Genomic DNA, 12,469 nt, shown 5'->3' on the forward strand with positions numbered 1-12,469 from the left:
GGGCCCAGCTTATTTGAAGCGTGTGTGTGCTCCTTGTAAACTGACATGACGAATGCGTGCGGACCTCCTGGGTGACGGCCGGGACCTCGGTATGCAAACTTAAGCAAACACAACACACTTAGGCTGCCCATGCGCGCTGATCTGTACTGACCTTGCTTAACTTTATTCGCCTTTTTATGTATACTTCGATCTCTTAGTAGAGAGTGCCCCGCACTGCTCTGGATGTTGTTCGGTGTTACTTACGGTTCTGCGCATCGTCGGGATCGTGGGAGTGGTACCTCTGGCATCGCCGGATCGTGGGAGTGGTACCTCTGGCATCGCCGGGATCGTGGGGGTGGGTACCTCTGGCATCGCCAGGATCGTGGGAGTGGTACCTCTGGCATCGCCGGGATCGTGGGAGTGGTACCTCTGGCATCGCCGGGATCGTGGGAGTGGTACCTCTGGCATCGCAGGATCGTGGGAGTGGTACCTCTGGCATCGCCGGGATCGTGGGAGTGGTTTCCTCTGGCATCGCCGGGGATCGTGGGAGTGGTACCTCTGGTTGCCCACTCATTGGTGACGGTAAAAAAACAATGATGTATTGGACTGGTGAATAAGTTGCCAGGATTGTGTCTTACATATCCCCATGGCACGAATGTAGACATGAAGACGATGGAGCAGTAGTACAAGAGGCATTCTTGGCAGATGTATATGATTATACTGTGATAATTCATTCAATTTGACACATGACCCTACGATTCATGTCGCGGGGAACTCGCACTGGATCGCAAACACAAACTCCTACAATAGTAACGCGTACAAAAGGGGATCTTCACATGCTGAATGTTGTGTCCAGGCTGTAAACGCGTCATAGCCAGACTCGTTGACGAACGGCTGCTGGTCACCGTCGGTCTCACTGCTGTCGCGGAGACCGGTGGGATATCCTGATTAACTCGTGCCTCACTGTCCGACGGCATAAGTATGGGGAGGTGACACGTTGAGGCATGGCCGCACTATGGCCGGCTGCAGCGGCTCGTGGCGACGCCGCTGGGGGCGAAGCAGCTCGGTGACGATACAGCGCACTCCCTCGAGCCTGCCTCTTACAGATTCTGGCGTGTGCACCGACGGCAATGGAGGGTGCGAGCACACCTGTGAAGACGTTCGAGGGCAGGTCCAGTGTCGGTGTCATCCGGGGTGAGTATTTTTTAAAAGACTGACTCGTTTCACTTCACTCAGTCCCGAATTTCGTTTTGGCAGGGTTTTATACGAGATCAGTCAGCACGACTGCAAGTAGGCGGAGATACAAAGACAATCGAAAAATGGCCCTGGGGCGATATAGGGAGCTGGCCCCACGATATATATATATATATATATATATATATATATATATATATATATATATGTATATAAGCTCTGAAGACTCTTTCTTGCACAGGCACCGACGTCCGAAATGTCTGCGTTATCTGACGTCACATCCGTTTTCTGTCCAAGGCCGTCCGGATCATACCTCCTATCGACTTGTCGGGTTGGCGGCCTCCGGTTAACCTGTCGAGCTGACCTTCGATTGACCTGTCGAGTCGGCCTCCGGTTAACCCGTCGAGTTGGCGCGCGCGCCTGGGGCCCGACCGGCGCTGCCTCTGGTCGGCGGGCAGACGGCGGCCGTCGGTGAGGTGCGGGCGCCGGCGTACTCACCGACGGTGCCGTCGGTGAGGCGCGGACGCCGGCGTGCTCACGACGGGTGCCGTCGGTGAGGGTGCGGGCGCCGGCGTGCTCACCGACGGCGGCGTCGGTGAGGTGCGGGCGCCGGCGTGCTCACCGGCGGTGCCGTCGGTGGAGGCGCGGGCGCCAGCGCGCTCACCGGCGCCGCCGCCGCCGCCGCCGCTGTCGTCCGCACCTCTGTTGGCCGTCATCAGCCCAGATTAGCCGACGGCGTGGATGATCGCCGGCACCCGTCTGCTTGCTTAATCACGGTGGCCGTGGGTGGTCGACGGACGCACGCGGCGGCCGTGAGGCGTCGTTGGGACGGTCACGGCCTAGCTGACCCAGCCAGACACTGGCACATCCACGGAGGCAACGAGAATACAAATTGGAGGAACGGGTACCCTGGGACCCATGGCTGAAGCAGCACAGGGGGGAGAGGGGGACGAGAGAGAGAGAGAGAGAGAGAGAGAGAGAGAGAGAGAGAGAGAGAGGGAGAGAGGGAGAGGGGGGGGGGGGAGGGAGAGGGAGACCCGTTTCCAATCTGTCCTTGTCCCAGCTGTACAGGATCAACAGGCCGCTGATGTACGGGACGGGCCCGGCCGCGCCACCGGCAGCGTCTCGTAAATAACCTTCGGCGCGGCGGCGCTGGGCGGCCGAGTGGCGGCAGGACCGTGTCGGACACGGCGCCTTCTTTGGCTGCCGGTGGCGACCGGCGGCGGCCGCGCAGGCCTGCTGCACGTGACGTCTGTCTCGCGCCGCCGGACGCGGGACCGGTAGCCCCGGAACCCCGCCGGGGCGCGTGCTTCTGAGCTCGAGGGGGGAGGGGTGCGGCGCGACGGTACCTCCGACGCCGACAGCCACTCCTGTCGAGCAGCTTGAGACCCGCGGCCGCCCGCCTGCCCGCCCGCCCGCCGCTTGTGTTACCGGCTGAATCGATGGGCATGTTGGGCTGACAATGCAGCGCTTAGGCTGCTATGCTGAATGCTGGATATTTTTGTGAGAAGTTCCTTGTTCCACCATGTTCGTGACTTCCTTGTGGCGATTGCGCTGGAATTCGGAGCTACCTGTGGCATTGATCGATTAATGGACCTTCGAGGGAAGTGGAGAAAAGAATAGCGAGTATATTTTCCTTGTCCCATTTCTTAATCTTGAATGTGTCAGATGTAATTAGTGCTTAGCGATGTTCAGGAATCATTGACAATTGCACGCCTGCTCGCGACGAATAATTCGTGGTCGACGAATTATATTACTTTGCGTGGGAAAACGCTATGTCACATAAGAGAGCGCGATTTCTGGTGGAAAAGCCTACATTGCAGCAGCCACAAGCCATTGCAGTTGGGCAAGGTAGAGCGGGTAAGCGATGAAGTCTGGGGATAGAAACCTGCCGCCACAAAGCTGTGTGGAGGGGATTTCATTATCGCATGGGCTATCGCCGGCGCTTTAGCGTTCATGCTGCACAGCATCCCACAGCGGTTTTCCACATGCTGCTGGCGACCTTTGAGTCCTCCACTGTGGGTTTGCCTACCAATATCGCATATGTTACATATATATATATATATATATATATATATATATATATATATTCATGTATGTGTGCATCGTATTTATATTCCCTATCGTTATCGTATTCTTAATATCATAATCTCGTTCTAGGCATTCAGCTATTAGCTCCGCTAGCGTCCCACACCGATTGTCGCAATGGGAGCAACAGAATATTTATGCCATGCACTAGATTTGAGCCGCGGTCTCACGACATGGCTGTCCGATGTTTTCCGACCACATCGCTGACGTGTCTGCCAGGTTTTCTTTGGGGCCGGACGGCAGATCCTGCTCGCGGAGTCCCTGCGCTTTGGACAACGGCGGCTGTCAACACGTGTGTGGCCTGAGGTCAGGTCAGGTCAGCTGCTCGTGCCACAGCGGCTACAGACGCGGCACTGACAGTACCTCCTGCGAAGGTGAATGCGAGACGCGGCTGTCTCGGATGGCCACTGAGTGATGCAATGCTGTTCCACGAAAGCCAGCGGCTCCATCACTACGTTTTGCATATAGCGTGGCGTGGTGCAAAGGATAAGGGATGAGTCATGCGTCATGCCAACGTTACGTCTGGATCCAGCAATGCGTTGGCACGAGCGACGCTGCACGATCATGCCAGGATATGAGATCCCAAACGCAATCTCCCTGGTCCTGTGGAGATAAAGTATCTAATCAACCTGGGCGCGGTTACCTGCGCCCTGCCGATTCGTCTTCACAGACATTGACGAGTGCAGCGAGCAGGCGCCATGCAACCAGCTGTGTACCAACACACCGGGCTCCTACCTGTGCCACTGTCGGCCGGACCACCAGCTGGCCAGCGATGCCAGAACATGCTACAGTGAGCGCTCCGGCGCCGCCGGGTCGGTCCGTCGAAGGGTTGCAGCCGCGCCCGGCAAACTCTGCTGGAGTGCGAGGCCTGGGTCGTGTGTCGCGCTGAGGTGAAGGAGGGGGGAGGGGGGGGGGGGGGGCGGGCGGCGGGTCATAACAGCGGATCGAGACCTGCCGCGAAACATTCAGTGAGGTAGACGGCCAGATTTGGGCGCAAGTAATCGATAACGGTGGCGAACAGGGCAGGCTTGCACGGAGACGACTGCTCTTGTGGAGGTAAGGCACGGCACAGGACGTCACGGATTGTGCGATGCAATCTCCCGGCTACTGCCTCCGGCTCTTAGAGTTGATGGGCCTCGGTTGGGGAAGCGAGCGGCCGGCGGCCGCATGATTTTCGACAGTTACATCATGCAACCTTAATTAATGAGCATGCACATATAGTACATATTCTATGGCTTTGACATGCTGTGAAAAGCGCTGGTAGTCTAAAATCGTTGGCCTGTGTCTTCATAACCCCAAATGTTGCAGAAAAACAAAAGTGTTCACTGTTGATTTCAGCCAATGCGTGCTGTTGAATATGTCTTTACCAGGAAAATTGAGCTCGCTAGCTACGAGTCGGCGAGCTTAGCCACACGAAAACCAGAGTTTTTGGTTCTTTTTAAACATAACTTTCCGTTTTTTTCATCATGAAAAGCCACGCGTCAAAACGTGCATCTCTGACAGAGCCCGCTGTTGTACGCGACAGCTCTGCCCCATGCTGCGCCGTTGTCCTCCGCTGCCCCGTGGTCATCTGCTGGCCGCTCTGTCCGCTGAGTCATGACCTTTTTCTGTCGCGAGACACCACCCGGTGTCTCCGGCCCCTCCCAGCGCCAGAGGCCCATTTAGCGCCGCCGGGCCGGGCGTGACGTCACATGTTTAGTCCCTCCTCTCGCGGCGCTCTTCAGGTGTGTTTACCGTGCTGGTCGACAAGTGTCTCCATGGCAACGGCGGCTGCGACCACATGTGCTCCACCACGGATGCCGGCACCACGTGCTCCTGCCACCCGGGCTACCAGCTGGCCGACGACCAAAGGATGTGTGAGGTCAGGGAGGGTCAGGGAAGGCCGGATCTGTCTGGTCAGAATTGGTCCGGAATGGCCGGATGCGTCAGATCCGTGCATTCGGGGATGTCTGAATCACGGATCACGGAAGCGTCAGGCCAGAGTTGGGACGGAAACGATGGATATCTCAATTCAGGGGCGGATAGGCACCACTAGGGGTTACCAAATGTACCATGGAGAAGCTTGTCATGGACGACTGGGTATGCCAGATACCTGACGGGTTACGAGATCGTTTGGTTACTATTGCTGCATAGCAAATAAAAGGCTTGGAATTTCCAGGAGTATCGCCACTATTTCCAAGACTAAGACCATGCCCATGTATTTATAATAATCCATATATGTCTACTGGCTTACGTCATGTTCGGTCCGCGCTCCGGGCGTTTTGTCAATGGTGTCTTTATTAGTATGATCCGAAGGCCACAGATCCGCACTCTTAAGATCGAGTCGTCCGAGAGCTACCAACACAGTGACATGGCAAATGGCACAGGCTTCACGCCTCGCCTAAGTGGCTCCGGCGTTTGAGAGGCACATGGCTTGGCCGTCAGCCCGCGCGATGCTTAATGGCCACATTTCGTCTTTCGTCGGAACGATTAATTCACTCGGAGTCGTGCAACGTCAGGTTCAGTTTGCGTAGGGTGCTTTTTTCGTCCTGCGATGATATCGAAGGAGCCTTAATGTTCTGAACTATCTGGTAACATTAAGAAGCTACCAGCCCATAATGTAGTCCCCGAAGAGAGCCAAGTGCTTGCTGTCCACGTCCATTTTCTTTCCGTTTCAAACAAGGAACCTCTATCTGCGCACGACAATCAGTGTTCAGCATACAGCACAGCTTATACCTGGTATCTCTCGATTTGTGCTGCCTTTCCTGTCAGTTCATTGAAAACGCTGGGCATACATTTAATTTACTGCTAGTAAGTGACGCTGTCCACTGTTATAACACCTGCATGCTCCTATGGTTCTTATCGTATCATACAATTTTTACCGACCAATGTTCGTGAGACAGGTGTGCCCTTAGTTTTGCCATCATTTTTCAAACAACATTATTTCAAATTGTGATTTGTTGGGTGTAGAAGAACCATACCTAAGTTCAACTCATAAAGCTATTAACGTTTATCTGCAATAGGGTGCACTGAAGTAACCTGGTGGAAAAATATCCTTGCACGGTGGCATGTACAAGCGGTACCCGAAGTCTCCTGCTAACTTCAAATGCTAACTAGGTAAGCATCGTTGTCTGCCTAGCCTAAAAAAAATCCGGACAATATTTTCTAAGACCACCTCGCTCACGCCGGTTTTATCGCTTCGCAGGACGTGGACGAGTGTACAGGGGGCGCTCACAGATGTCAGCACCAGTGCGACAACATTCCTGGCAGTTACCGCTGCTCCTGTCGCGTCGGCTACCTCCTGCTCAACGGCACCGACTGCCAAGGTCTGATCGTCCGCCGCATGGCTCGCCCAGGCCAGGTGGCATCGAGAATTTATCTGATGGTGTCATGAGATACAGTCGGAATGCCGGTGGCGTTGACTTTGGATGGGAATGAACTAATAAACACTGGGACCAAGAAACGAAAACGGGTGGCCGTGTGTCGGGAGTTGTGAGATAACATCTGATTTGATAAGGCGCACAGACAGAATCAGTTGTGTACTGTGCAGGCAGTTCATAGAGGCCAACCTGATGGCAACGCCATGCTTGCATGATTGGAGACGAAAGCAGAATTGGTCACCTCAGTCCCAGCACGGCGGCCGATTCAAAATACTTGCCGTTTTATAGTGTCATAAATCAAAGCTTGCCAATCGTAAAATCAAGTCGCGGGCCCTTTGTGCAGAGTAGTAAATGCTGTCTTAAGTTAATCGCCTACGCTCGATGCAACCGGTCAACATTTACAGGAATTCGGCATGGTTTTCCTTGTTTCGTCCGCTAGGGAACATGCGCGTGCGACGATCAGGCTACAATGCACAACTAGGCTGCGATCATTACACAAGGACGCAGAAGTGTGCGTCTCCCTGTGTAGTATGCATGGGCGAGGGGACGTTCCACTGCCGCATTTTAGCAGCGATTTCGCTTCCGGAACCATTTCATACGGAATACGTTCCGCAGATGTCGACAAAGGTGTTTTGTCGCAGGCAGACGTGAACGAGTGCCTCGTTCCCCCACAGGCGGAGATGTGTGCTCTGTTCCACAAACATGACCAAGTGCGCTGTTTCATGGGTGTGAGCAAACCGAACATACCCTATATATGATTGAGACATGGACGAATGTCCTCCCCGCAGACACGGACTAGCGGTCTTCCCCGCAGACCGGACCAGTGTTTCCTGCCGCAGACACAGACCAGTGGTCTCCTCCGCAGATACAGACCAGTGTTTCACCCCGCAGGCAGGGACCAGTGGTCTCCTCCGCAAACACGGACCAGTGGTCTCCCCGCAGGTAGAGACCAGTGGTCTCCCCGCAGGCAGAGACCTGTGGTCTCCTCCGCAAACACGGACCAGCGTCGCACCCCGCAGGCAGGGACCAGTGGTCTCCCCGCAGGCAGGGACCAGTGGTCTCCTCCGTAGACACGGACCAGTGTTCCACCCGCAGGCAGGGACCAGTGGTCTCCCCGCAGGCAGAGACCTGTGGTCTCCTCCGTAGACACGGACCAGTGTTCCACCCGCAGGCAGGGACCAGTGGTCTTCCCGCAGGCAGAGACCTGTGGTCTCCTCCGTAGACACGGACCAGTGTTCCACCCGCAGGCAGGGACCAGTGGTCTCCCCCGCAGGCAGAGACCAGTGGTCTCCCCGCAGACACGGACCAGTGGTGTCTCCCGCAGACACGGACCATTTGTGGAGACACGGACCAGTGTTCCATGCCGAAGACGGGACCGAACGCCCTCTACTGCAGAGATGCGCCAGCGCTCTTTGCCTCGGACCAGGACGTATGCTATATTCTGCAGACACGAACGGGAGTTTTCTCTCGCAGATATGGACAAGAACTCTATGCCGTGGATATGGACAAGCGTTCTGTCTCACCGATATAGACGAGCGTTCTGTCTCGCAGATATGAACGAGTGTTCTGTCTCGCAGACATGGACGAGCGCTTTGTCTCGCAGATATGGACGAGCGTTCTTTCTCGCAGATATGGATGAGCGCTCTGTCTCGCAGACATGGATGAGCGTTCTGTCTCGCAGATATGGACGAGGGTTCTGTTTTCGCAGATATGGACGAGCGCTCTGTTTCGCAGACATGAACGAACGTTCTGTTTCTCAGATATGGACGAGTGTTCAGTACAGAACGGTGGCTGTGAGCAGGTCTGCGACAACACAGAGGGCTCGTACCGTTGCTCGTGTCGGCCCGGCTACCAGCTCGTGCAGGACCAGCATTCGTGCGTCAGTGAGTGCCAGAGGTGTTTCTCCGCCTGAGTGCCCTATATAGCGGCACTCTGTTCCCATGTTAACATGGGTGTAGTTGCCGGTTTAGTTGGGAAACCCGCCCCCTCCAACTTTGATGGGAGCAGATCAAATTTGATAGAATCCCATTTTTCCTTTTTGCTTCCTCCCCTCCTCCCCCCCCCCCCCCCATTTGGTTTGCGATCGACGCCCCTGCGCGTCACATTGGGGATTATCACGTGCAGTGACGCCGGGATATGCGCGCTGGAAGTCTCGTTGAAGTTACGGCGGATAAGTCGCAGCGAAAGTATTCGCTAATGCGGCAGACATGGGCAGGCGACGTGGCTACGTTGACGGATTTACGCGCGGCGCCACAGACGGGATTACAATATTTGTCGTTCTGGAGGCTCCCAGGCCCGGCTCGCCCCGGTGCAGGCTCTGACCTGCCAACGGCGCCGTCGGCGCCTCCACCTCCGGCAATCAATTCGGATTAGTTTGTGGCGGCGGCCGCTCGGCAGCCGTTAGTGATGGGATCGGTGGGAGTTGTGCGGTGGCTGTTCCGCCAGTTGCTGCGGGCTGGCTGGACGCCGCTGCGGAGTTGGACCGCAGGCCTCAGCTGCAGGGCGACCGACTGCCGCCTCCAGCGCCGACCACCCACCGGCAAGGTACACGCGGCCACACTCATCGCAACGGCTGGCAACACTGTGTACTCAGTGATGCCATGAATGTTTGCATGAGCGTCAACCCTGTATCGAAGGTTTCGAAGTCGGAATTTTAATCGCGTTTTCATTGCCAAATATCTGCCACAAGCGAGGGAAAATCAATGTCTCTGACACCGATCGTCATTATGCTAGTTGTCCCAACGATGAAGAGTTTGCAGTGCCGATTCTGGCCCGCAACGGGTGGTGGAGAAGTGGGGAGCAGCAACTTCTTTTTGGGAAGTTGTTATATGTGCCCGATCCTTACTGAAAAATTTGATATGCCTTATCACTGCTGATGCGAGCTTGTTTCAGCATGCGTACCACGGGCTTCTCTAATCCTCAGCGGCCCGCGCTGTGTTGGCCTGTCGTAAAAGCGTTGTCAATCATAATCATCGGTTCCCCGCCCGTTCCACCAATCCTGTGGTGTGACGGCAGCGGCAGCGCCCCCTGCCTTTCACCGGCGGTCTGCTGGCCTTGCTAGTTCTCCCGCTCTGCTCCAGGGGACTGCCCGCTGGGCTTCAGCGGTCCGCTGTGTGGCTCCCCATGTCCAGCCGGCACCTACGGCGAGGGCTGTAACCAGCTGTGTGTCTGCCAGAATGGCGCCAGCTGCCACCACGTGACAGGTGAGTTCCCATCAGCTGCCACCAAGTGACAGGTGAGCTCCTACCAGCTGCTACCAAGTGACGGGTGAGCTCCTACCAACTACTACCACTCGACGGGTGAACTCCTACCAACTGCTACCACGCGACGGGCGAGCTCCTACCAGCTGCTACCACGTGGCGGGTGACCTCTCGCTAGCTGTACTAGCCAGCGGTGGTGGGAGCGAGGAGAGGCCTTCAAGATTGCTTTTACCCCATCCACGGGCTACACATAGGTCCGTGCCCATACCCGGCCGCTACCGATTCCTAAGTAGCTGCTCCTGGACACTATTTTCAGGAGAGTTTGCACCCAATATTATACTTTTGCGCTAATAACTTCAAAATTAGTGTGAGTAAAGGTAATGACCGAGAAAAGCACAGGGTAACATTGCGGAGTATTTATTGAAGCATCTACCCAGCATTGCATAAACGTCTTACCCGTGTCTGGCATGCATCCATAAGTTTCCCAAAATCTGTACCCAACCCATCGTGCGGCTCAATCCACATGGTTACCCATGGGTGCCGGTGAAGACCTCTGACAGGAAGGTCCGCCAGGATCGTCCGGTACACACTGGTTCGTGGGGTCAGTTGTCTGCCTTAGGCGTAGCACGCTCGTGGTAAGATTTTTTGCGTCTGTACAAACGTTAGTCGAAAAGCTGGTAACTTCATGTCGTAGGTTCACAGCGCGTTGTCCTATCGTTGGTTGCCGTGACCTGACGTCTGGCGGATGTCCGGCGGTGCAGGTCGCTGCAGCTGCCCGGCCGGCGTCAGCGGCGAGCGGTGCGAGCACGGCTGTCCGGCCGGACAGTACGGACAGGACTGCGAGAAGCGCTGTCCGATCCGCTGCCCCGCCAACAGGCAGGTGCAACGCCCTGGACTCGTCAAGCCGGGTGTAGATACCTGTTGAGTCGCCTCTCTTTCCTCGGCTGTTTGGCATCGGGGGTGTTAGGAACAGCCTGTTCGTACATATGAGAGTTCCTCCCGTCATGAGGTATGCACAGCGCAGGCGGACTGCACAGACCGGTGTATCGCTGCAGGCGTTTGACGTTTGTTTTCTGCCGATTCAGTTGTGGGTTCAGCCAACCGTTTTTAGTAATCGCTTGTACCAGCAACTCAAGTTCATTCGGAGACAAGGTTAGGCAAATTTGATGTCGTGTATAAGTTATGGTGCCTCCTGAGATATTTTACAGACATGCGTAAGGTTCATGCTTCTTCGCCTTTTTCTTGCTAGATAAAAGAATGCACCGCTTTCTTTTGTTAGGCATGTAAAAGTCCTGCTCTTCAAAGGAAAAGGTGTCCTGACCAATGCATAAGCTAACGGGTGCTCCGTTGCCGTTTGCAGATGTAACCGCCAATCCGGCTACTATGAGTGTCTTCCTAACTGGTGCTTCGTTGCCGTTTGCAGATGTAACCGCCAATCTGGCTACTGTGAGTGTCCTCCGGGATACTTCGGCCCGCAGTGTTTTGAGATATGCCCACAAGGCACGTTCGGGGTCAACTGTCAGAACAAGTGCACCTGCTACAGCCGAAACACGTACAAATGCAACGCGGAGGTAAGTGCCGTACTGGCTGCAGCACCGGTCTCGTGGTCTCTCAAGGTTTGAGCGTGTTGTCAGACCACATCGCCGCGTGGCTTGGTCTCGAAATCCTGTTGTGGCGCTTAGCTTCAGCTGTCAACTATTTCACACCTAACGGGGGCGTTTGGCTGTACTGCCTCACATCCGGGTTTTTTTCGTTTGATTTTTTTTTTTTTTTGCTGGCCATGACGCCGCGAAGCTGCCGTCATCGAAAGATAGCCTTGGTAGTGGTGCACGCCTTTTTGTCGTCCAATGTCATGGTAAGCATCCGCTCCGATTGACCTTCACTTGACATTGACTGACTCCGGCTGCGTTAGTATGCGCCCCTGCTGCCTAAAAGGAAAACCACAGCACTCTAGTGTCAGCACTCTTCGCCGGAAGGAGCTCTCTTGTCAGTTCCAGCCCCGAAGCTCAGTTATGGGTTGGCTGTTGGCATCGTCACCCGTAGCGGCTGACGACTGATGACTGTAGTTTCCCTGTACGACGTGCAGTGCCCTTTCTTGAAAATATCGACACCTTTCGTCGTCTGCCCATGAACAAACGACGGACGCGGTCGGCTGATGTCATCGTCTGTTGTTCTCTCCCAGACGGGCGAATGCATCTGCAAGCCTGGCTTCGCTGGTGAACAATGCCGCTCCAAGTGTCCGAGGGGCTCATTTGGAGCTGGATGCGCGCAACGATGCGAGAACTGTCCCAGGGCACGGTGTCACCATCTGACGGGCAAATGTTTAACTTCTGCTGCCGGCCCAGCCTCCAAGGGAGACAACACCCGAAACAACGAGATTGTGCCGTCCGAGAAAAAGAGGCGAGGTAACGCAGTGGCGCGATCTGGAGTCGCAAGCACAAAACCAGTGGGAAACGCGGTTGTGGTGGTGAGCACAAAGCCTTAACTGGTAATCCAAATACGCCATGTCATCCATTTGCATCTGTGCCAGACATATCTTGTGACATGGAGATCTTTAGTCTTGTGCATTCGATGACCACGCAGAAGACACGCCGCCCATGACGCCGACGACAAGCGCGACCCACCCTGCTCTCCTCGCTCACCGCATCA

At 55.4% G+C, this 12,469-nt stretch overlaps 1 protein-coding gene across 2 annotated transcripts in view; it reads left to right on the forward strand.

The window, feature by feature from the left end:
- LOC119096209 (multiple epidermal growth factor-like domains protein 6) overlaps window positions 1–12,469 on the forward strand; it is a 66,030-nt gene that overhangs the window by 45,821 nt on the left and 7,740 nt on the right. For both annotated transcript variants that reach the window (XM_037219008.1, XM_037219009.1), the window contains 11 exons: window positions 1,086–1,173; window positions 3,481–3,635; window positions 3,932–4,051; window positions 4,986–5,122; window positions 6,446–6,566; window positions 8,381–8,503; window positions 9,066–9,164; window positions 9,701–9,823; window positions 10,582–10,696; window positions 11,244–11,391; window positions 12,003–12,225. In XM_037219008.1, the coding sequence (XP_037074903.1) occupies window positions 1,086–1,173; window positions 3,481–3,635; window positions 3,932–4,051; window positions 4,986–5,122; window positions 6,446–6,566; window positions 8,381–8,503; window positions 9,066–9,164; window positions 9,701–9,823; window positions 10,582–10,696; window positions 11,244–11,391; window positions 12,003–12,225 (1,452 nt within the window). The remainder of the gene's footprint in view (window positions 1–1,085; window positions 1,174–3,480; window positions 3,636–3,931; window positions 4,052–4,985; window positions 5,123–6,445; window positions 6,567–8,380; window positions 8,504–9,065; window positions 9,165–9,700; window positions 9,824–10,581; window positions 10,697–11,243; window positions 11,392–12,002; window positions 12,226–12,469) is intronic.

Source organism: Pollicipes pollicipes, unplaced genomic scaffold (assembly GCF_011947565.3).
Source record: "Pollicipes pollicipes isolate AB1234 unplaced genomic scaffold, Ppol_2.1 Scaffold_4295;HRSCAF=5057_pilon_pilon_pilon, whole genome shotgun sequence".
NCBI lineage: Eukaryota > Metazoa > Arthropoda > Thecostraca > Pollicipedomorpha > Pollicipedidae > Pollicipes > Pollicipes pollicipes.